The sequence below is a fragment of the Colias philodice genome, chromosome 17, assembly GCF_061535455.1.
Source record: "Colias philodice isolate Cphi_HAF_F1 chromosome 17, ilColPhil1 Martin Lab GWU primary, whole genome shotgun sequence".
Classification (NCBI taxonomy): Eukaryota; Metazoa; Arthropoda; class Insecta; order Lepidoptera; family Pieridae; genus Colias; species Colias philodice.
This window is the reverse complement of record NC_143102.1, coordinates 3,148,495-3,175,006: the sequence shown is the minus strand read 5'-3', so window position 1 is coordinate 3,175,006 and position 26,512 is coordinate 3,148,495. Positions and strand designations below refer to the sequence as shown.

Sequence of the window (26,512 nt, the reverse complement as noted above, 5' to 3'; positions counted from 1 at the left end):
TGGTTCTTATGTAGAAAACGTAAACATGTACCACGGGCGAAGCCGGGGCGGACCGCTAGTAGGTAATAAATCTATGTTCTATATCTAACGATCTAAGGTTTAAAATCCAATACTTACAGAAGAACATCCTTGCAAGCAATATCCCCAATAAGCTAATTTTCTTCCACTCATAACAAGATGACATGGATTCGAGTGTGTTTGTCCGTCTGTGTCACACACAGGGGTCGTCGGTTGAGTGTTACAGTTCGATATGTTCACTGGAATAGAAAATTGAAATAGTTTATTTTTTCAGAATTTTATATTTAACAATAACATCCATGAACAATACATTTTTCCAAATATTGTGTAAGGTGATCGTAAACATTTAAGACTCAATAAACATTATGTTCATTTCAAACGCGGACTCAATTTACTAAAACAAAATTATGTCGACTCAGAATTACCATTTTTGTTATACAGTTCTAGATTTTCGACGTTAAATCAGGTTAAGTAAAACCATGTCTGGTGCACTACATACAAAAGACGATTAATGCCATCCGTCTACCAATAGATGCCGCTAAGTGTATCATTTTAACCAGCAAAAAATAAAATTAGATTTAATTGCAATTTCATTGCTTTTTATAATTTTTTACATACTTTTGTAAATGGAACCTACCTATTTAATTTAATTTTCACTCGATTTTAACTAATTTTACAGAAAAGTTTATATTCAAAACAACGCCATCTCATGAAACTACTATAAACAAGTTATTCTCCTCCGATTTGGCGATGCTAAACGAATACTAGATGGCACTAAGACGTTTTTACGTTACTTTTCACGTTTTTAACACAGACTAATAATAATATCACAGACCACAGACTAATAATAATATACTACGTTTTTAATACATATAGTCTCATTGCCTTTGCAGTACCTATAAAAAATATTGTAAATGTGTTAAAGCCGTTATTAATTATTACTAACTGCGTTCCTGTAGCGGCTTATATTAGGTAGGTACCTATAGTCTGTCCACTATAAGAATTGCTTTTTGACAGCTCGACGGGTGATACCAGAAGTGATGTTCAAAAGATTATCGATTGTGATACCATTTCAATTATAAATTTAAAATATTATCATAAATCGAATCAGGTACGTAAATAATAATTACAACGTAAACGTACTAATAAGATATGTAATAATAAGACCACATATCTATGCATTGTATGTTAAAACTAAACTAACCACATATTTTATTATTTATTGGTTTCTATCTTACAATTCGGTTGTCTTTACGTTTAAATTGTGTGCGTTACCCAGGCAAAATGTTTTGCTTTAGAGAGATGAGACTTAAACAAATAATTAGTGTATCATGAGGAGCAATTTGTTTACTAATAGCAAAATTTGTTTGAATTGTAGTTTTTAAGTTATTTAAGAAAAACAAATTTTGCTGGAGTAACGTTTGAAACGTTACCCAGGCAAAATCGTCTTTCAAAAATTAGTTTCAGCACGGAACCAAATACATGAATAGATAGCTTTTGTTGAGTAGTAAATGTTTATAAATAGCAAAATTTGTGTGTGGTATAGTTCTTTAGTTATTTAAGATTTTGCTGCGGTAACGTTTTGGGATTTCCCAGATCTCGAAAACGGCTCAACGCAGAAGTTTGAAAAAAATACCAATAAAAGACCTTAATTTGTTTAAATTTGTTTAATCATTAGTTTTTGATTTGGTTGACGTAAACCAATGTAATTAAATGGTTTCAAAAATCAGAAGAAGCGGGTTTACATGTAAACCAATACACTTATAACCAAATAAACAGCTGTAAAAAATACCCGTGGTTCGACGCTTGTTTACAGCAGACATTTTAGATTTCATACTTTACACGTTAAGAAGATAAAAACAAATTTGATTTATTTTAGACTGGTCGTACTTTAGCGATCGAATACGCAGTTCCCATAACATTAAGAAACATGGCATACTTTAAACAAATTAAAATGATTCATGAAAATTCTTTCCTGTTAATTTCAGCCTTGAATTACGGCTCTAATGAAAGTTATCTCAAAAACAAGAATATGTCAGCAATTCTCTAATAAGCCGACCAAATTGAAAGGGTCACGTAAAAGCGACTGCACCGTACGTACGGGTAATCTTCGCAAATTAGCAGCTTGGTAACCGATGTTTTGTACAGTTAAGCAGAAAAACGTTATTCGTGAAGCCGATTTTTTAATATTTTTTAAGTGCAGTACCATATTACACAATTTTTACTAGTTAATAAAAGTGTAATATCATAGTGTATAATTTATAGTGTGATTTAAAACAATACAAACATATATACATGTAGCTATATTTTTAGTACTTAATTTGTTGTTTCTGTTAAACCAAATGTTTTATTTTGATACCACAACGCAAAGCCACGCTAAAAACGTTTTAACGTTCTTGATGCTAGTCAGAGCAGCGCGCATCGCTGTGTGCAATGCAACGCAACAGCTATATGCCTTGTCTTACTTACTCTTTAGCTGTGAGTAGTTGAGTACGCTCTATCTATGGGTACGCTAGCTCCGACCGAACCAATGAAACAATCAGTCGTGAACCAAGTGTTTTGGAGAGAAGTGCTTGTGGTTTATGTGTGTGTGTACGACGACGTCTTTGAACGATGTGAGTATTAAATGTTTTTATTTTACAGTACAGTTGTGTTTCAGTATGAAGTAAAAATAATTAAAAATCATTAAAAAATAAACGATTTATTTTCAAAATTAAAATAAATTAAAATATTCAAGTTAGACCATAGGAAACGTTATATTCCAATTAGACCTTTTACCCTTACCCTTTTCTATTAAGTATTACACTTAATAATACGAGATAATCGGAAAAAATAAATATTTTTTCAAGCAAGTCGTAAACAAGTAAACAAATGGCGGCCATTTTGTGTCGATCACTATAATATTGTTATTGTTTTTGAAGTGAATCTTTATTCTTTTCATATCCAATGGGCATAATAATCATTAAGATAATATTTGCTCGATTATTGTGCAGGAACCATTGAGTTAATAAACTTATTTATACCAGAATAACAAAAAATATTTTCAACACGCTTTGTTTACATGTTTGAACCGTGCCGCTAGAGAAAAAATACAGAAATTACGTAATATTTTCACTTACCGACTTGAATCTTTACATACATCCTCATTAATGGTATTATATTTAATACACACAAACAGTTTTGACATGGTTTACACACACAACGCCGACTCAATTCCAACTCAAGTCACACTGTGGTATTGAAATATGAGCTTTATGTCGTGTTACTTAGAGTGGATATTTCAACATTAAGTTAAAAGAAGGTTACGACGCTTTGACAATGATTGGTTCACGGGTTATCCACCTGTGGCAGTCACATGTAATGTTAAAATATTCACTCTAAGTAACACGTAACAAAACTCAAAAATGTTGATGCTAAGGCAAAGCAATACATATAATTTGTATGAGACTGATTTTTTAAATAAAAATAATGAATCTTAACCATTTTATTATTTTAACTAACCTGACCAGAAAACTTTTGTATTCAACTGTACTAACAAAACATCTATATTATCCTGTTCATTTCAGATGGTTGCGCTTATGTATGGTGCGGTCGCTTTTATGTGACCTTTTCAATTTGGTCGGCTCATTAGAGAATTGCTGACATAATCTTGTTTTTGAGATAACTTTCATTAGAGCCGTAATTCAAAGCTGCAATTAACAGGAAGGAATTTTCAGGAATCATTTTAATTTGTTTAAAGTATGCCATGTTTCTTAATGTTATGGGAACTGCGTATTTGATCGCTAAAGTACGACCAGTCTAAAATAAATCAAATTTGTTTTTATCTTCTTAATGTGTAAAGTATGAAATCTAATATTTCTGATGTAAACAAGCGTCGAACCACGGGTATTTTTTACAGCTGTTTATTTGGTTATAAGTGTATTGGTTTATAGTACGACATAAAAGAGATGAAATTAATTATTTTGGAACTAATTCGTTTTTCATTACCTGGCAACCCTGAATTGCCAATGTAGCTGTCAAGTTGAATAAAAATTTGTTGTTTTTTTCGTGAAGTGGAGAATTATTGAGATAAAATTGTTATTTAGAACAAGAAATTTAAATAAAAAAGGAGACATCATGAAAAAGGTTAAACGTAGCGGTGTCCGTGATGTCGTGTATAAAGTTTTTATTCGGTGTTTGTCCGAATTTCAAGCTGGAAAGTTATTGACTGATTTGGAAAACGTTTACAAACGTACAGCAGAATATACCGGTGAGATTCCATTTATTTTTGTTCATTACTACGTAAAATAGAATATTCCATTAGTGACGAGTGTTAAATGTATGTATGTATGGCGATTATTACGTTTTCGCAATTTAATTTGAGGTTATTTGTATGTAAACAAAAACTTGTTTTTATAGTGCGACCAGCACAATTTGAGTCAAGAAGTTATATCCAATCCAACCAGCCTCAAATAAAGTACCTAGTTTAGATTTTACTACATAGTATAGTGATAATTGTTTTCATACAGCTATCTATTAATCAATCAAACCATAAGAAAAAAAATCATATTTTAGATTTAGCTTACTAACTACTTACTAGTGTAGCGCAGGGACGCTGGCCTCCTACATTAAAAAAAAATTAATAAAATAAAGGAAGTTTTAGTTTTAAGCTACTATAAAAATATGTTAAATGTACTATTTGATTTTATTCATCTTAATTCGTTTGTTATAGGGGTTTCTGAAAGCACAGTACGCAGGATAGTAGAGGAAGGGAGTAGAAATGAAGGCAAATTTTCAACGCCAGCCAAACATAGGAGAGGTACTTCGAAACAGAGTGATGATCAGTCCTTTGAAGGAGTAGAATATTTAGATTTTGATGAATTATATTAAAGTACAAAATTTATCTACAAAAAAAAAATAAAAATATGTAGTTTTCAAATCGCCTTGTTTTTTTTCTACCCGACGGACCCAGAAAGAGGGTAATGTGTTTGAGCTGCATGTATGCTTGTTTGTTTGTATGTTTGATTCTATGTGCGCCTCTGCAGTCTAAACACTTGACCGATTTTTATAAAATAACTAATTCCAAATACATTTAAGTAAAATTTGACCTAGGTAGGTCAATTAAAATACTAATGTATTTTTGTCTTAAATTTACACTATTGCTACAATGAAACAATTATAACGGTTTAAATCGCGGTATTTATTTTAGATTATATTATATAGATTTTTAGATTTTTATTCTATAGTATCAAGATCGCTTGCGTCGCAGTATCAGTGTTGCTATATGAGCGACGGTGGCGCCCTCATTTATTTTCATCTCTTTTGTGTCGCACTGTACTTGCAAACCCGTTTCTTCTGATTTTTGAAACCATTTAATTACATTGGTTTACGTCAACCAAATCAAAAACTAATGATTAAACAAATTTAAACAAATTGAGGTCTTTTATTGGTATTTTTTTCAAACTTCTGCGTTGAGCCGTTTTCGAGATCTGGGAAATCCCAAAACGTTACCGCAGCAAAATCTTAAATAACTAAAGAACTATACCACACACAAATTTTGCTATTTATAAACATTTACTACGCAACAAAAGCTATCTATTCATGTATTTGGTTCCGTGCTGAAACTAATTTTTGAAAGACGATTTTGCCTGGGTAACGTTTCAAACGTTACTCCAGCAAAATTTGTTTTTCTTAAATAACTTAAAAACTACAATTCAAACAAATTGCTCCTCATGATACACTAATTATTTGTTTAAGTCTCATCTCTCTAAAGCAAAACATTTTGCCTGGGTAACGCACACGTTTAAATTATATAACATAATAGAAGAGTTTTTCTGTATCGGATATATTTTACAGAGTATTTGTATCGATTATTCTAATCTATCGACCCATTATTGAATAATTCTGTGTAGGCATCACTAAGTGGGCGGGACCTGTCCATGAAGTACGATAATTAGAGGATAATTATTTGTATGACATTTTAACATAGACAATACAATCCTACATAGGCGTGAAGCCACAGATTAGAGAATAGTTACTTCGTAACAGATACATCACTCCCATACAAAAGCTAAAATACCTACGCTATATTTACCTACAAAATGCGCCGCAACTTGGCTGCAGTAAGAAATGTACTCTACGAACACGCACCGAGAAACGAGTTTCCCGCGCACGCCGCGTGATTGCGTCATCAAACGAAAACTTTAGGGTTGTAACTTGTACCGAGCGCGTAAATTAAACAGAGTTGCTGAAACACTTAATTTTTAACCGACTTCAAAAAAAAGGAGGAGGTTATCAATTCGGCCGGTATGTTTTTTGTTTTTTTTTTATGTATGTACACCGATTACTCCGTGGTTTCTGAACCGATTTACGTGATTCTTTTTTTGTTCGATGCGGGATGGTGTCGAATTGGTCCCATAAAAATTTTATTCGGATAGGCCCAGTAGTTTTTATTTTATGAGCATTTTTTTCTGTATTTAAATGTTGCAAGTGCAAGTTTGAAGTCGGTTGTTTTTAACGCAGTTATTGACTTGTTTATTGTTAATTTTATTTGTTACATTATACAATAAAAAAAATGAAATCTTATTGCTTGAACTCCGACACCCGTCCACATCGCAATAACCGGGCATCTTGGTAGCGAGCGCGGGAAACGTGACGCGGGTGCGCAGTCTCGCGTGTGCCAACCAACTGCCGCTTGGGTCGGTACCGACCTACTGTGCGGTAGGCACTTATAGCGCGACCTTGAGCGAGTGACGGAGGCCTGGTGAAGCTGTCAAAAAGCAAATAATAATATAATGGACAGAGTATAGTGTATTGATCGTTTTCATACGAAAAATGAATTGTCGGAAAACTTGCGAGATTGTGTGAATATTTGATTGCAAGATCTCATTACAAAATAATAATAATAATTAATCTCATTGCAGACGACTTTAATATTGAATTAAATAAAAGCAGTATAAATCTATACTTATAATAAATCTGTAGAGAGGCCAATTCTGTACATGAAATATATTTAAAAATACAACCTATACTTAAACCGTAGTAAGTATATTATTTCTAGTCACATTTAATTATAAGTATATAAATTATAAATAAATATTAAAGGACAATATTACACAAATCGACCTAGTCCCACAGTAATCTCAATTAAGGCTTATGTTGTGGGTACTAGACGATGATAAATATAATTTAATATTTTATAAATACATATATAGATAACACCCAGACCCAAAAACAAATAATCAAGTTCATCACACAAATATTTGCCCTGACCGGGGATCGAACCCGGGACCGTCAGCTCAGTAGGCAGTTACTTTACCTCTGCGCCAACCGCGTCGTTAAGAATATCAAGAAATCATCATAATGATAATAAATCGAAACTAAAGTTAAATACCTACCTACGTCATCTTGTTTTATTTTCTAAATAATCCTATCAGATTACCTTTATATGAAGTATTAACCAAAAAGTTTTGAGATTTAAACCGTAGAAAAGGTTTTGAATGATCCTTTGCGTTTTTTTTCTTTATGCGCCTAAAATTAAATATTTCGACATCGATTCCCATAAGAATGAAGTATTTTCCCGTTATAAAAAGTAGCCTAAGTTCATCAGGTAGGTATAATTTTTGCTTCGAATGGTGAAATAATTTTTCAAATCAATCCAGTAGTTTCGGATCCTATCCAATACAAACAAACAAACAATCAAATCATTTCTGTTTTGTAGATAAATACGAAAGTTACTCCGTCATAGTAGGACAAAATAGAAAATAGTGGGACCACGAGAAAATAGGTATTCCCGCACGCGTCTGAACCGATTTTGATGGAAATTTCGATATACATACACGGTACATACCTACGTTGAAAAAGGACATCTCAATTTTGTTGCATAAATATTAGTTGGATTCAAGGTGTAGGAACAGGGATTGAATAAGGCACACGGTTGAAGCCGTAGAATGAAAGTTGGTAATTTATAAGATTAATTTATTGTATAACTAGCGACCCGCCCCGGCTTCGCACGGGTGCAATGCTGATACTAAATACACTACAGAAAAACTGTGAACGTTGTATATAAAAACAGCGGCCCGCGGGCGGCCGGCCGGTACCGCCACAGATTAGAGAATAGTTACTTTGGTACCGCCGCAAACGCTACGTCCCGCAATTTTTAAATCTGTAATATCTTCGAAAATATTCACTTAAATCATACGGTGTAAAGGGCCATATAGATCTATATTAAATAAACAATGTATTCAAGGTATTTAATTGGTTAAGGATTAATGCTGTATTGGTTAAAATCGCATCGAAAATTAGCCAATATTTGTCGTAAAAAGTAAATGACAAAAAAAAGTTATTGTGGGTTATCCATAAGAGATAGAAATATACCATCGCGGACGATTTTAGGGAAGCGCGCTCCATCTTAGGCCACATCTCAGCTTACCATCAGGCGAGATTGTGGCCAAGCGCTCCCCTATTGTACAATAAAAAAAAAAAAAAAACTTTTCTATAGACTTTTTCAATGTGTATAATACTTAGTACATTATTTTGATAAAACTCGTAGGGTTCAGCCTGCGTTTGCAATGTAAGCGGAAAAAATGTAATTTTTTACGACATCACATCAGAAAACTCAAAAATAACAGTACTTCTCTACTATTTAATGGATGTTATTATACATATAAACCTTCCTCTTGAATCACTCTATCTATTAAAAAAAACCGCATCAAAATCCGTTGCGTAGTTTCAAAGATTTAAGCGTACAAAGGGACATAGGGACATAGGGACAGGGAAAGCGACTTTGTTTTATACTATGTAGTGATGATAAACTACTTCATTTTACTTAAACATATTCTATTTATCATTCATTGACTTATCATAATGAGTCTAGTTAGGTACTAGTACCTATTATGTGAAAATTTTGAAAAAAATGTTTTCTTTAGAAAATTATTTAGCATTAATTACCTTGTCTTGTCATTAATTTATTTACCTACTTGGTAATAATCGGTCGAACACTTGTTTAAAGTTTATTTTCCTTGTCTTTTCCAGGTAATCTAAATTATTTAATTTTTGCAGTAGGTAATTAATTCATTTCGGCTTGAACAGACAAGGCCATTAGGTGAAGCGAGATTGCCAAATATGGGTGATCTGTAGATTGCCGTCCTGCTGTCGAGCGTTCGCGGTACGGACGCCGCGCTGTTGCCGCACCGTGCATTTTGTATGAAAACAAACGACCGGCCGTGCGCCGTACGACAAACGCACAGCTTCGGCACTGTAGCGACTAGCGGTCCGATACGAAACGCATAAATTGAAAGAGCCATAAGTGTTGGAACAACATTCCACCACCATTTAACCAGTTTGACAAATATTAATAATTTTCGTTTCCAATACCGGAGACATATTTTAAAATCCTGTTCTAACCCTGCATTTGTATCGAATTACAGTTTACACATAAACTTTAATTAAATATTTATTTTATTTACTGGTTATAATATAACATAACATTATATAGACCGTTATTTTCTGCCTATTTATCATTATAATTATAAACATTGTAAGTATATGTTAACGGAAATGTATGTAATCCGTCATTGTATGAAATTCCCAGGAAATGTATGTAATTCCTAAAATCGCATGGAAATGTGTGAAATAAATTATTTTATAGTACACATTTCCTAGGAAATCCATACATTTCCTAACTAACAGTCGGAAATGTAAAACATCTAAGATATTGGAAGGTACGCGGGACGAGGGGTATGTATGTCGCAATCGGATTGTATAATCCGCCGAATTACAAACGGCCGGCATATTGTAATATACCGAAAATTCGTAATCAGAATTTTTTGGTTTGGATAAGGGGGTGGGTTAGGTTAGGTTCGTGTTTTTTAGAACTATACAGAAATAGGAGCCCCACGAAGAAAAAGCGTGGAAAATGCCTGGAAAATGCCCGGAAAATGCTCGGAAAATCCCCGGAAAATGTCCGGAAAATGCGTGAAAATGTCCGGAAAAAGCGTGGAAAATGCCACTTCAAATTTGCGAAGTAATTAAAGCAGAAAACCAAAAAAGAAAAAGAAAGCTTAAAATCTTTCATATTAAATGTATACGGGATATTCATATTTCATACTTAATGTATGGGAGGGTTTAAAGATAATTTTTTTGATATTTCTCGATTTATTTTTACAAATTTATTACGGTCATTTTACTCATTAAGTACTTTCGATATCAGTTTAAAGTTTTTTGTTATCTGTAATACTTACGGAAAAATCGCCTGTGCACACTTAACGATTACACCCTGTATATATGTATATATATGTATATCATGTTTTAACTGATGTATTTATTTATTTATTAGTATTTATCATATTAATAGAAATATATCTTTCACATAATATACTCATGTTAAATTATCATTATATACAATTCTAGACTGAAACTCCAATAGTCACTTGGGGTCACTGAAAATCAGTGGTGGTGAGGTATTAATCACCTTGCCATCATATACTGAGTTGGCTCCATTTGTCAGGTCACTCACTGCCACATTACAGTTCTTAGGAATAAGATTATTTTTATTTAATTATTTTTCTTTTTATTTCTTTTTGTTTTTCCTTCGTTTATAAATGTATCTCGTGTTGTGATCTTGACAATAAATGTGTTTTATTTATTTATTTTTTTTAATGTCCCTAACTGCATGCTTTTCATGCAGTTGTCAGCACCATATGTATTGTGGTCTTTGTCCATACACACTTTCTCCAAAGCCCTGCTTTGGTCTTGTTTGATGTATAAGCTCCTGTATATTAGTAAAAGTTAATCAAATATTTAATTCTTATTTCTTGAAATTTGGTATAGTATTCTTTGTGTGATACAAATCAAAACCAACAGTCAGGTTAGGTAGACTACAATTTACAAAACTGGCAGGGTTGCCATGCAATGGTTGGTGGTTAATGAAACACTTGACTCGACTGTAAGCTTGTATTGAACTGCTTAAACTGTAGAACAACAGGACTATATATTCTAGACGCACACATACAATAGATTACACACTACACTGTAAACTGTAGAATTAATATTAAAGACATAGTTCACTATATATTTTGTAGTCTTTGATTATTTATACAACAGACTAGAAATAAATACTATGTATGCGATTATACCTATTCTAGCCATCCATTTTAGTGTTCCTTAAAATTAAGTACATCTTAGTCAAAGGACAACTTATTGTGTGTTTGCCCGTAATGCACTCATAATAATTTTAAGTTGAATGTTTGTCATTCTTTATGTACCAAACACAGTCACGGCCACGGCGCTCATTCCATTTTACTGGTATTAAAACAGATGAAATCCTTCATGATCCCATATCCTTCTTAGTAGCAAATGTAGAAATCCCTTTCTTGTGTCTACAATGTTTTTGTGGAGAATCGTATTTACATTTGGGATGGATTAATTCTTCTCCTCTCTTGAACAAATTTGTTATTGCGAACGTAAGCAATAAGTCTGTAATAAAACAATCTTATATTGGGTTACAAATCCATACCTAAACCAATCATTAAAAATCATGTTTGTAAAAATTTATGTTCAGAGAAAATATCAGTTTACCATATAAAGCTTATTTTCTGCCGTTTTTCTGCCTGTAGATTCTACATAACCTGACAGTCCATCACTCATATTTAGCACTTATTTTTCAACAATTAAAAACGAAAACAAACAAAGCTTCTCGTTTTGGTTTTGACAGAATCTCGTAAATAAACTGAACTAAATACCAGTCATAATAATGTAGGTAGCCTGTAGGTACTCACTACTCTGTGAGTCAGCTTTGTTTAATTAAAAATCCGAGTAGGTACAAAATATTATGTTGACAGTTGACAGTTGACACTTGACGCCAAAGACTTGAAAATAAAAGGTACGTGTACATATATTTACATTAGTGCCATCTAGTGGCTCTGGAAGGAAAAGAACATCAAGTCAGTGTTTAACGTGCCATCTAGTGTGTTAAAAGCAAAAGACTAAGAGATATAATCGAACATGTAGTACGTTATTTCCCCACTGGCGCTTTAATTGCGTAAATTCATAGTGCAACTTTTTTTGTATGGAGTGCACCGTCTGTTGTATACGTAGTATATTATTATTAGTCTGTGGTAAAACGATAACTCGATAAAAAGTAGCGTTACATCAAAACTGACGTAACTCCCCAACCTATTGGGCTTATTCAATATACTTATATTGCATCATTTTATTACAACAAACCCTAAATTGGTTCAGCTAAAAGCCAGGTAACACTTCATTGATTGGTCGGTACGAAGTTTGCCGGGTCAGCTAGTTCAATAAACATATAATATGATAGTTAATTAACTAAACTTACCACACGTATGTTGCGGGCAGTCTAGTTGTAACCGCGACAAGCACACCGACCTGGCGGGCAGACACACGTGGCGGCGCGGACACGACGCGCTCGAGCACGGGCTGCGGCTGCCGAACTCGATCTCACCGTCTGTTGCGCCTGCGCATCTGGAATTAGTCATAGAGAATATTAAAAAAAAGAAGACGGGTTGCACTCCGGGAGTGCCGGCAGAAGTGAAAACTTGATTATTAATGTTGAGCATGTTTGATATTTTTGGAGTGGTATCCTTCTTACGCTTTTTCGATCAGGTCACGTGTCCTGACGCGAGTTTAAGATTTTATACCCATTACACGCAGGCCCGCCACCCGCACACCACATCTCAGGTACTCCCACACACTCACTTGGCCAAGCACGCGTTGGGGTAGAGCCGGCCCGGCGTGTGCACGGGCAGGTGGTGCGGCGGGCAGTTGCACGGTAGGCCGGTCATGAGCGCGGCCCGCCCGCAGGCCCGCCGCCCGCACACGCGCTCGCCTGACATGCAGCGGCACGGGTTGCATTCCATATAATAGCGCTCGCCTAAAAAAAAGGAAAATAATAACAATTAAATCGATTAATTGTTATAATTGCCGCCTAAAGAAATCTTTACAGTATAAGTCATGAAAAGAATCAGATACGATTCCGAAATAAATTTCAACCAAAAAATACCATTTATTTACAAAAAGGTATAATTCCTCATATAAATACATAAATAAACTTTTCAAATAAAAAAGAATGATATAAAGATATTTTAATTCCAAGAAAGGACTAATTATACTAAACACCAAATCAATCACTCAATTACAGAAATATAACTCACCATGTTTAACAATTTTATCGTGCAACCGACAGTTGTCCAGCGCAACACTCGGCAGTGGCTGACAATTAGTCAAACCACGGTTGGTACAGCGACATATCTTGATACAAACTTTCTGTGAAGCGCACGGCATTGGAACCCGAACCCACGAACCAATTGGAACTACGTATGGGCTACCATCACCTACAAATAATTTTTTTTTGTATTTTCATAGTGTTTCAACCGATTTATAATTTAATTGCGTATTTATTTGCATAATTATAATAACTAATGATAATAACAATGTAACATATACATGTAAATTGCAACTGACAGGATATATAAAAACATTTTTAAGGATATATCACATACATGGATGATACTATAATATGATCCAATAAGATGTTCTGAAAGTTTTAATAGTGTCTCTTATTAGATGTGATTTTATCTCCATTATTAAAAGTTTTTGTATTTAATTTTGTAGCCTATATTAGGCTACAATATTAGTGTAAATGAGAAATTAAAGAATATGCACCTAAAGGACATCCATCAAGACAAACATAGCGGGTACATGAATCCGTAGTTGCGCAACTTCTATTCAACGCACAGACTTGTGATGAATTACAAGGAGCTCCAGCACAAGGTGATCTAACTGCCTCTCCAGCTGATAATAGTGGAGGTTCTGAACCTGGAATTAAAAAAAATCTTTCAAGGTAGTCCTAAACTTACCTAGACGATTTTGTTATAAATAGTTGTCACCATAAAAACATTGTTAATGTTCTCTTATTTTTTAAATAAAGCTCTTATTACGAAAAAAACAGTATTGAATTCTACTGAAACTATACAGTCATTGAATTCTTCTCTAAAATTCGGAACATTAGCCATAATATTAAAAATATTATCAATTTTTAAACACGATTCACAAATTATAAAAAAAAGACGGGTTGCACTCCGGGAGTGCCAGCAGAAGTGAAAACTTGATTATTAACTTTGAGCATGTTTGATATCCATCCGTCTTACGCTTTTTCGATCAGGTCACGTGTCCTGACGCGAGTTTAAGATTTTATACCCATTACAGAAAAAGTGCTCAACGCCGCTAAAGAAGTTTTCACTTCAAAAACCCATCGCGTGTCATCTGCAACTCTACATGGACGTGTTTTGCTTAGACGTCAAACGCGCATCGCTGACGTTGACATTATTCAAACTTTGGCTTGTACTCACTGGGAGCCATAAAATCAGACAACGATACACAAGGGGCATCTTCCCTTTTCGGCGCAAGTCGTGCACACAGAGCTGGTGCAGATAGCGGTGCTCGAGACCATTCTACACATGATGATACTACCCGTACACAGTCTTCCATACATAGCAGACTGCTATGTCCCTGGAATTTGGAACATTATATTGAATTATGAAAGATATTTTTAAACTGTAACTCTGATTGAACATACCCTGCAGGGTAAAGTCGTTTTACAAATCTAGAAATACATTATGTTTCATTTTTTACGTTACATTCAGAATCTTCCAAATCATCAGTATAAAAATGAATAATGTAAAGAGTAGGAAATATATCGAAATCGAAATTGATAACTTCTCGTATTAGAACAAATAGTAAGTATTACAACACTCTTAACTCTTAACCGCCTACTTGGTACAGTGGTTGACGCGTGAGCCGAGACCGAGGGGTCCTGGGTTCGATTCCCGGTGGAGACGAAGAAAAAAAAATGTCTCGGTCTGATAGGACACAGAAGGCTGATCACCTACTTGTCCCTAAAGAAAGTCGATTAGTGAAACAGATGTATAATGCATCTGCCCCTTACCCCACTATACCCCACATGGGACTTCACAACACTCTTAATAATATTATGATTTAAATTGCATTTTATATTTGAAGTACTAAAATTTAATAAATGGTAATAAAGATAGCATAATTACAACAAATACCTTAGCAGTGCATGGTTTAACGTGTAAAGCGCAAGCCACGCTCTTCCACACATCTGTCGTGCATTGGGTTGAATTCTTCAAAGGCAACTGCATACCAGCTACCGTTACATATCTGTGGAAATTCAAACTGCAAACATAATATTATTCAAAAAAAGACTGACAAAACCATTTGCTTAGTGATTCACATCGTCTTTTTTAAACAACCAAAACCATTTTATATTTTTTGATATTATTTATTTATATGATGATTTACAATAGAAATCCTTGGCTTACAATTTTGAAGTAGGTAAATTTATTGGTTTAGTAGGTAATAAGTAGTAAGTAATAAGTATAAACATTTTTCAGATGAACGATGGAATTTTAAGTAAAGCAAAATCGTTTACCCAGATCCCTTCTGTTCAGCAACAGCTAGATGAGCATCAAGATCAGCTTGAGCAGAGCACGATCGGAACAAACTACTGGGTCGGTTGTTGAGCTGACTACAGTATGTTAAACCAGCACAACCCAGGGAACATGGAGATTCCACTGATTGGAAAAAATAATAAATTAATTGACCAAAAATACTAGCCATAGAATAGACAGGAAATAATTATTCTCTAAGATCTAAGTAGCATCTATCTATATTATGATCTAAGATCTAAGGAGAAATAAATCTACTGAAAAATTTATCATGAAACATTATAAGTGTATTAATTAAAAAAAAATTTAAAAATTTAGATTAAAAATACCGTTGAGAAAAGTATAAAAAGAAATTAAAGTTATAACCACCCGAGTTGAACCTATTTATATATTGATTTAATAGAATGATGAATTGACGATAAATGAATTTTAATTTGAATGAAATATGAATGAAAATAACAACCTTCTTCGATGCACTCTGCTAATTCAGTCTCCTGGGGATCTCCAAGACACTCCGAATAAAATTTCTGCCAATTATTTTGCCAGCCAGAGTTAAATGTGTTGAAGCATAGCCTTCGACAATTTATTGTCGTACCCTGAAAGTACAGGAAAGAATAAAAAATTGTATGCGTTGATCATTCAAAAAGCGAAAATTTTATAACTAAAGGAATATTGTAATCAATTATTAACATCTTTTGTTATCTAAAGTAATCCATACAAAAAACTAGTGGTAAACTAGTAGTAAACTATCCTATCTCTCAAGTTGGATCGAACTGCACATGGTGTGCGAATTTTATTATAATCGGTTAAGTGGTTTAGGAGTCCATTGAGGACAAACATTGTGACACGAGATTTATATATATTAAGATTAAGCAAGAAATATACCTTTTGACAGCAATGTAGTTTAGCAACATCATGAGGAATCACATCTTTAGTGTCAGCAGGAGCATCTTTTCGCAAGAAGCACTGCCACATATTATCATGTATGGCTGGGGCTCCGCATTCTTGAGATAGGGCTTCGGCGATTTCTTGGGACTCTCCAGTACGGCGAAGTACTGTTTCGCATGTGCTTCGACACTCTTGACTTGGTGATTCGTGGCAACATGGCAGGTCTGAAAAGTGAAAATAAGAAAATGTAATTCAGTTAGCTAAAATTTACCAGTTTACATAAAACTTATGAAACACATTCGATGAAACATTGGAAATAAATTGAATGATTGATAAATTACAATTTTTGTTTTATGTTGTAGTTGAAAATGCAAGATCCCAAATTTAAAATTTGCAAATTTTCCTTTGCAAATGGATGGATGATGAAAATAATGAAAAGGACTGGGAATGGTAACAAAAAGGATATAGAGTTCCTACTCTCGCATTAATCGTAAATATCATAGTACTCATGGTGTATAATACTCGTGGTGTAGTGCGTGGAGCGTGCTGTGCGTTTCATACTTGTACGAGTCGATGAAACTCACACTTGGAAGTGTCAGTGTAACTCACACTTGTACATGTCAATATGACTCACACTTGTACATGTCGATGAAACTCACACTTGGACGCGTCCTTATGACTCACACTTATACTTGTCGATGAAACTCACACTTATACATGTGGATGAAACTCACACTTAGACATGTCCCTTTGACTCACACTTGTACATGTCGATGAAACTCACACTTGGACGTATCAGTATGCACGGTGGTGGCAGTAAGGTCAGCGAGGCACTGCAGCAGCGGCGGCGATCTATCACACGCGTCGGCCGCGCGCTCCCGCGCCGCGCCGCGCCCCTCCCGCGCGCCCACCCGCCACAGTGCACGGGAACATGCCTCGTGGCAGCTTAGTGATTGCGTTTGCGCTGTAATATAGGAAATGAGTGATATTTCGTTAATTATATAATACAACGAATGAACTAATACTATAAACTTAAACATAAAGGCGCTATAAGAAAATTTAAAAAAATAATAAAACTAAAAAAACGATTTATTAAGATTAACTTTTGAAATTATTGTCTACATTGTCACCGATACCTGTGTTGTTTGAATGAAATCTGTCCGTTGGAAACGGGGCCAAAATCCGGGGCCAAAAACGGGGCCAAAAAAGAGTGACTACTCTCTTTCAGTCGATTTTGAGAGTGACTACTCTCTTTCCGTCGATTTTGGCCCCATATTATACAAACAAACATATTATATAGGGTAAGCTAATAAAAGCATGTTAAAGAGTAGATAATAAAGTGATGATCCCATGACGTTGATATACCACAAAAAAACGTTAAACCAAACGTTACTCTACAATCAAAACCCACATAAGCATATTTTATACTTACAACAGCACCACTGCGCCTCCTGCTGCTTCTGCACGCAGTCGAAGAACGCGATTTCATCAGATCGTCTACATGTATTGGATAATGCTCTCGCGTCAGATGCAGTAGCACAAGCAGTCCGGCAAAGCGGCGAATGGCCTAGTGAACAACACGCCCGGCCCCACCAGCCTGAGCCTTGGACTACTTCTGGTACAGGGAAAATAAAAAAAAGATTTTTAAATACTTTTAAATACTTTTCGTAGAGGACAACTTACCAATACCTACCAATAAAGGTACATAGGCGGTAAAATCGAAGTATGTAGATGAGAATAGAAAGAAAAAAATTAAGGCGAAGTGTAATATCCCTATACTAAATTTAATAAAAGGTTATTTCGATACCACAACCAGTTTGAAAGAGGAAATATATTTTCATTTCTAAAATGTACACATTATAAACTATTTACTTAGTTACTTACTTACTTTATAACAATTTTGAAACTAAACAAAGGTCAAATAATACTATAGCAATTATCTGATTATACAAATATAATAATAGATAAGTTATCATAAGCATTAACTTTAAGAATGTTATAAAACTACCTGAAAAATACGACTTACCCTGTATAGTTTGGTTCATGCATATCCAGAACTCTATCTGCAATGGTAATAAAATGAGGCCTTTTATGATTGTTCATTATATGAATGTAACTCGATACTAACGTATTGTGAGCCATGTCAAGCCTCCCCAATTACAATACAATGCTTATAGGCGGTTTATTGACGATAAAGGAGTCTCCAAGTACCAGTTGGATAATATCGGTGCTCAGGAATTATATCATCTTACATCACGTTTTAAACCTTTTGATGTTCAACGAATAACTCCGAGATCCGTTTAATTAGTTTTGATTATTTCATTGCTCAGTTTTTATTCCATAAAAATATTCTGTATGGAGCGGCTGTGTTTGTTGTTTCCGTCGGCACATTTATAATTCTTGAAAATTATCGCCAATGTAAATAAAAAAGTGACAGACTGTTAAAAGATGTACTCACATTAACGCAAAGTTACAAATTTTAATATCTTTTTGGTTTCTTATTGCGATGGGTCATATGTTCATTATAGATCCTATCATGAACAAATATGGAATATTAATGATATGATATGTTAATGATAGAATCTTAAAAGGGGAGAGAACATACCAATTGAGGTGCACAAAATTTATAAATGTTCTGTATTCTCTCCTCTCGCATTGCCGAGTCTGATGCAATTTCCACCAGGGACATCTGTAAACAAAAGATTAACAACACTAATAACCACACAAGGGTTTATTTCTTAATTAAATAAAAGATTTTCCTCATTCACTGAGAAAAAACTGGTTGTTTTAATTAAAATACTTAACATTACTTGAAAACACTATTTCACGCATACACTCAATGAGCTTTATTGTAAGAAAAGCTCCTGCTACATATAATAAAATCGAGCCTATTTCGTAGTAGCAGATTATCAAAGCTTAGTATAGAAATAACTGCATATGTTTGCCAATAACGATGGGATTAGTACCATGTGTGAATATAGGTTAATAGAGTTATCAATCTCAGATATAGATCTAGAATTATACCAAGAATTACGAACAGAGTTGTGTAGATGATAAATAAACATTGTATTTTCAAATCAATTCAATAACGTAGCTATTTTACTGCCTTTTACGTCTATGTTTTTTGTAGGCTTGACACCAATACAGCGGAACTGAATTTTAGCATTTTAATTTTTTTAAATAGTTGAGAAAATTTTATAATCATTAGACCATATTTTGATGAATTTCTGCTAATTTTGTAGAAAAAGATAAAATAAAGTAGAAGATAGAGCCATTTTTTTACATTAGAGCTTTTTTTAAACTGTCCTTCAAATAGATGATGGAATGTTAATGCAATCTGATGCAAACAATGTTTTTAATTAAACCATTACATAATAAACATCACATAATTGAATAATAATACTCAATTGTAATGCATTTCAAATATTTCACGTATAGTATCTAGTCTAAGCAATATCCAAAGCCCACCGCTGCATTTAGCAATCTGTAATGCGAGTATAAAGTAATATCATAAATTCTCCCGCGCAAATACACAGATACGATAAATCTCCGACCAGACACTCAGAAACTGTAATAAAACTTACGTAATGTACGTGTTTAGGGCGATATAAACACGTGGTCGGTTACACACATTAGAGATTTGAAATATGTATAAGGGTGCATGTGTATTGGGATACTTGCATCTTATTTATGGTCTGCTTAGGTAGCCATGAGGCAGGAAAAAAAATGAAAAATTCAATAACAGGCCTAATGTAAATAATTTTTAATAAAGTCAAATAAAAGCTTAAAAAGCTCATAAATTAATCACTCAATTTTAAAAGTCCTTAGATATTAAAATACTTTTCAAAGATACCATATTTGGTTAGAAAAAGTATTAATTTATTGTGAGTCATTAACAAATTTAATCAGGGATCCATAACAGTAAAAAATTATTAAATTTGAAAGCCTGGGTATAAGTTTGAATTTGCTCAGTTGTACATGTAAATTTACATTCATTTAATTTAAACTTCACAAAATGTAATTCTCCAAGAAACAAAATTGAGACAAAACAATGATAAACAACTATATAATTACTAGATCTCCAAATAACAACGTGACTAATTGAAACGGGCCCTAAGGGTGCACTCACACACATCAGTCACGAGTCAGTCACCGTCAAGTCACCGATGACTGATCGGTGACGGTTTGTGTACGTATCCACAAACACCAGTCACCGTCATGTTGTCCGTCAGTCACGTCGCCGGTTTGACTGAATCATTGAACACATACATCAGGTTAGTCAGTGATTAGACGTGTGTCACGCTAGAGAACATGTAGCAATTATTGACGGTAGCACGACGCTGACTGAACTGAGACGTGACGGCACCGGGTGAGTGGGGATAAAAGTATGATACATGTATGGAAAGATTATTTGACGTGCCTGACCGGTGACGTCACTGATAGATTTCGTGCCGGCGACTGTCGTGTGGGAACAGAGTCATACTAGAACTATTGATACATATTTTTTTTTAATCCTCTCCGGTGACGTGCCGTGACGGTGACTGATGTGTGTGAGTGCACCCTTATTCGTGTAGAGAAATTAATTGACGAACATTGGATATAGACCGTAAACCGTCTCCCTTTTAAAATATCTAATTACTGTACACTGAAACAGAATTTCTTATTTGTCTTGTGTGTATTCTGTAATTAACACATGTGTCGAGTTTTATGGACGTTAGAAATCGGTATTAGATGCATATGTTATTAGTTAATGATATGATGGCGAAGAAGACTATAATCATTTAATTAATTTGAATTCAATAATTAATCAGATAAATATTTCATTGTTTTTTTCCATGATACCTAAGTACTATTTTTTTTTTTTCATAAATAGTTAGCACCAAATTCATTGCCAATTATGGTTCTTGAAGTAGAGAAATATGCCAATAATTTTAGTAAAAATAATCTTCAAGAATTTGAACCGAAAGCGAATAAAAAATAATGCCTCTTCTATGATGCATCGTGCATACTACTCGTATTTATAGTAATATAGCCCGGTAACCAATCAATTTTCATTTTAATCCTCGTAACTACTTCCCATCTTCCGTTAAACTTTATCACCATAAAAAATCATTACCAATGCTGTAAGAATCAGTTTGAGAACCCCGATAACCTTACGTACCTGTATAAGTAAAACAATCGTCTACATAAATCAAAGCACGTGCATCCCATACGATACACCATTATTCGATGCATACAAAAGATTTCCTTATAAATGCATCAGCATTCAACATGACAATGTTTTAACGACCCATAGGCGTTGCGTCTCTTATCTGTGTTAATAAGGTTATCTTCGAGACCCAAACGCTTTGGGTGACAAGAATGTACTTTGATGCCATTCCTACATGTTATTTTAATAGAAGTTCGTTGGTGATTTATAAGCACAATATCCATTCGGCAAGAATTTGTCTGATCTTAAATTATGTGGCACAATAATGTCATAATTTTATGGTGACTAATGACTGTGTATATAAGTGGCGTTTGGAATGAGTTATGTATGCTATTTAGATGTATTTGATGTTTAGGTATAGATTTATTAAAAATGACGAAATTAAAGTTCTTAAAATCGTATAAGGAAACTTAAGCACAAAGATTAAAAGCTCGGATTTTGTATGAAGTTTTATATCGTAAAGGAGCAATGAAAGCTGTTAAGAAATTCAATGCCATAGAGTATGGACTATAGAGAAATCCCCAAGCAATAACCAGTAATGAATACATTATTCCTTTTTACGTGTCAAAAAGAATATTTAACTGTAAATGTACGAAACTTTTTATATGTACCGTACTTTCAGTTGAAACATTTTCTTTGAAATACTCATATGTCTTTGAAAACCACCCAACATGTAAGTACCTTATAGTCATATAAATAATCATTACATAATAAACAACACTAACATCTTGTCGTATTGAAATAACAAAAGGAAATCCACCCACACTGTAAATTATAATAACATCAGAAATTAAGCTGCACTTAGAACAAAATAAGATCACATTGAATATAGTTGAGTGATAAAGTTCTTAGATTGCGTTTGCGAACAATGATCATTGTATACAAATTACAAATCAGCCCACACGATCGCGTCACAATATGTCGCCAATTGATTCTTTGCAATACTTGTGAATAACGATGAATATTTATTATCTTTGGAAATGTTTTGAGAGAGTGATATGTTCATACATATCTATGACTGAAACTGGATATTATGATTACGGATGTTTATGGTAAATTTTATAAACATCCCGAAACACTTACATAATCTCCAAGTTATGATATTATGTATATTGTATTGGTAATAATTGAGATTGCTATTATAATATATTTAAATCTCCTAAATCTAAGCCAAACTTCAAAAAGTATACGTTTACTACACAGTTCTCTTTAGGAAAAATGCCACCCTTATTCGTTTGCTTTTTTTATGTTAATATAATTTGCTTTCGCATGTATAGATGAATAAATTTCATATTACAGTCCGATATATACAAAAAGCTTACATTGAAACTCGAGCAAACGTTTAACATTCAAGGCGCTATTAAATTTACAAACGCTACATTCAAATCACATAATTACGCAATAAAATCTCTATTCCATGGGCGTGTGAACTAAATTATAGCATGTGTTCCAAAACATATTTGCTCATCCATACATGTCCATACTAATATTATAAATGCGAAAGTAACTCTGTCTGTCTGTCCGTTACTCAATCACGCCTGAACTACTGAACCAATTTGCATGAAATTTGGTATAGATATATTTTGATACCCGAGAAAGGACATAGGATAGGTTTTATCCCGGAAATCCTACGGGAACGGGTTTTTCTCTGAAAACGCGGGCGAAGCCGCGGGCGGAAAGCTAGTAACTTATTATATGTTTTATCTATATTAAAGATACTGTGTTTATGGTGCACTATGTGATAGTATGTACTGTTTTATTGAACTGGGAGATTTGTGGAATAGGAAGTAACGTCGTTATTAAGCGCATACTAGTGGACTATAGTTTATTCTGTGACTCTACCATTTGTTCTTAGTACTTTAGTGCATCGTACGCAGTTAGTTAGTCTCTATGGAGATTGGCTGCAATGGTAGAATTCGATAAGTATATCAAGCATGAAGCAAGAAGTGTTAAAATGTATTTTAAAATATTCTACTCTTATTTAAAAATCTAGTTTTTTGGTGAAACAATTTTTCATACAAACATTCAAACGGAAAAAGCTCCCTCCTAACACAGCAATATCTTTTCGCTGTTGTAAGCATAAAATAAATCATGTATTATGCAAAACATACGCATATACCTTGAAAGGCAGCCTCTACACTTAAATCGCAATGAATTATGTTAAGCCACTGGTTACCATGGTAACCATAAACAGAATTTGCACCTGTGTTTGCATAATGTGTTCAAATTAACAGAGGCTGTGTTAAAGGTATAATTGAAGCAATATAACATCTAGGTAATACCAATTATTAATGTATATTTTCTTAAACAATTTGAGACCATTGAGTGTAAAAAGATACCAATTATTATATTTTAATATATTTGAAGGAATATTTTAAACATCTAATTAAATCAAACAAAAATATTTTAAATGTTAATTTATATATTATTGTAAAGGTCTTTCGGCACTTTTAACGGGGTTATCTATATGCAAACTATTTACTTTTATTATCGCCGCCCTTGAAATGTTTTGTGCTTTCTAAGATAACGGATACATTTTGTATATAATGTTAAAATAAAAGTAGTTTATACATTAGATAATTAGATAATTATAATATAGATATATTATTATCTGGATAATAATTATGGTAAATCACTATCTATTTGTAACTGTTGATTATGTAATAATACTAGCTTCCGCCCGCGACTCCGTCCGCGCGGAAAAATTAAGAAAAATTAAGATTTATTTTTTTTCTACGTATTTTTCCGGGATAAAAAGTATCCTATTTTATGCCCAGGATAATAAGGTATAATTATACCAAGTTTCATCGAAATCGAACCGTTAGTTTTTACGTGATGCCTTCACATACAGACAGACAGACAGACAAAAAAATTTTTAATCACATATTTGGGTTTGGTATCGATCCAGTAACACCCCCTGCTATTTATTTTTTCAATATTTTCAATGTACAGAATTGACCCTTCTAAAGATTTATTATATGTATAGATGATGAATGGTCAATGAAGAGCAATTTAAAATATCATACTTATATTTATTTTCTATTACATAACCTTTTTTACATTAGTTGAACTTGGACTTGATATTATTCACACTACAATCCAGGAAAAGTACTAGTCATTCACTCTACCAAATACACAAACAAATAAACATTTGATAAACCATCGCTAAATTCATACATTCGTTTTACATTCAATCCGCGTCGGCCATTTGTCAATGGTGACAGTATAAAAAGTTATATCAGTGAGAGGTGGTCCTAACATTAGCATGGGAACAATTGGGGGTAGGTTGACATCACTGGTCACACGTCCTGTTCGCTACGTGGCCTGCATTAGCCTCGCGTGCATTTACATCAAACGAACATAGAGAGATAGAACATTCGTTCGTGATCTTTTAGTGTAAACGAAAACTCGTATTCAGTGTTGAACATTGCATAGAATCTTTTCAAACGCACTTAGGATGAAAGAATGTTCTACACCTGTTTATACTAAAATAATTGACATAGTGGGGTTAGAATGAGCATTCGCTCATTTGATGTAAATGCACCGTTAGACCTAAGTTTATACCGGGAACTATTTACAAAACAAATCTTAGACACAATGCTATGCAATTGATATCCTGTTGGCTAACGATTTATTAACGTACGCCGTTTGAAAGTTGATCGTTTGTTCAAAAATGCCGCAAACTTGTCGCTTTTATTTATTCGGTGGAGGTTTTAGAAACACTCTGGAATAATAATGGATTTTATGCAAGTATACAGTCTATGGTGGCTCGGAGACTCCTAACATTAGCCATAAACTGATACTAGACTGACAATCTAAATAAATTTTTAAATAGATCGTCACATGAGCACTGCTCCAATCTGTACAAATATGGAAAACATCGGAAGAAAATCGAGACGAAGCAGACGTACAAGATACAAAATTTTTCACGACCAACTAACCAACCCACACATGGCCTGGGTGAAAATGTAGCCTGATGAATGTATCTATCAATTTTAAATATCTAAATAACTAAATTCGAGTCTAGTTGTCAAGTTTAGAAAAAATGCAAGCGCAAATAAAACAATACAGTAGCGTCATCATATTTATTTGAATGTGAATTTGAACACTGAATAATAATATGCAATAACGTTACTTTTCGAATTTAAATTCAGAGGTCAAGGACCGAGGACCTGTAACATGCATTAGAGCAAGACAACGAATCTATTAGGATTCGCAACGTAATTCTGCATAAAGCCTGTGATAGAGCTACTAATTTAATTGTATTAGGCTATAAAATTAAACGTTAAACGTTATCGTAGCACTTCCATTACGATATAGGCAACTATTAGGTAATAGCAAGCTTTAAGGTAGTGGGAACTTTAGGCCAAACTATTAATACGTGATAGCGTTTGAAGCTGTTTCATATTGAACTATAAGATATTATACAGTTTTAGAAGCGTAGTCATTTGTAAATAATAAGTAGATTTTTCTTTATACAAACTATTGCTTTTACTACTATTGCACAGCACAATGACAGAGATATTGCTTCATATATTTCCGCGGCTTATTTTCATTCGATTCTTTCAGCGAGTTACAATCTAGATTTATTTGTTTGGCAGTTAAATTGAATCGCAAACAAATTTCGTTCACTTTCAACCCTCTTGTATATTTATTTGAAAAAATGAGCTTTTTTATCAACCCTTTTATTTTTATTAATACATATTTAAAATAGTATTTGCATAATTATACATTCAATAACAAAGATACAACACCAACACTACGTCGTTTGTCGTCGATTGTCGATAATCTAAGTGGTCGATGATCTAAACACATAATATTGTACCTATTTCCAAATGGCATTTCCAAAGAAACTCTTCCGGTCTCCACACGACTAATTAAAACACAAACGGTTCAGTCACAATAAAACGAATCAAACGTTACATAG

At 33.7% G+C, this 26,512-nt stretch overlaps 1 protein-coding gene and 1 long non-coding RNA gene across 3 annotated transcripts in view; both read right to left on the bottom strand.

The window, feature by feature from the left end:
• Positions 1 to 26,512, bottom strand: part of Reck (Reversion-inducing-cysteine-rich protein with kazal motifs) — a 46,042-nt gene that overhangs the window by 1,184 nt on the left and 18,346 nt on the right. Inside the window, exons 4-17 of one of the 2 annotated variants that reach the window (XM_089705460.1) lie at positions 18,982 to 19,065; positions 18,403 to 18,439; positions 17,809 to 17,991; positions 17,161 to 17,340; positions 16,374 to 16,600; positions 15,952 to 16,084; positions 15,473 to 15,614; positions 15,090 to 15,201; positions 14,370 to 14,529; positions 13,684 to 13,836; positions 13,173 to 13,352; positions 12,718 to 12,892; positions 12,338 to 12,483; positions 118 to 257 (exon numbers count right to left, since the gene is read on the bottom strand). In XM_089705460.1, the coding sequence (XP_089561586.1) occupies positions 118 to 257; positions 12,338 to 12,483; positions 12,718 to 12,892; positions 13,173 to 13,352; positions 13,684 to 13,836; positions 14,370 to 14,529; positions 15,090 to 15,201; positions 15,473 to 15,614; positions 15,952 to 16,084; positions 16,374 to 16,600; positions 17,161 to 17,340; positions 17,809 to 17,991; positions 18,403 to 18,439; positions 18,982 to 19,065 (2,052 nt within the window). The remainder of the gene's footprint in view (positions 1 to 117; positions 258 to 12,337; positions 12,484 to 12,717; positions 12,893 to 13,172; positions 13,353 to 13,683; positions 13,837 to 14,369; positions 14,530 to 15,089; positions 15,202 to 15,472; positions 15,615 to 15,951; positions 16,085 to 16,373; positions 16,601 to 17,160; positions 17,341 to 17,808; positions 17,992 to 18,402; positions 18,440 to 18,981; positions 19,066 to 26,512) is intronic. The other variant, XM_089705461.1, reaches the window with a different exon arrangement.
• On the bottom strand, positions 10,937 to 12,121 carry LOC149480937 (uncharacterized). Its single transcript, XR_016316882.1, has 2 exons — positions 11,575 to 12,121; positions 10,937 to 11,472 (listed from the first exon to the last, which is right to left on the bottom strand). It is a non-coding gene; the product is annotated as an uncharacterized LOC149480937 (long non-coding RNA).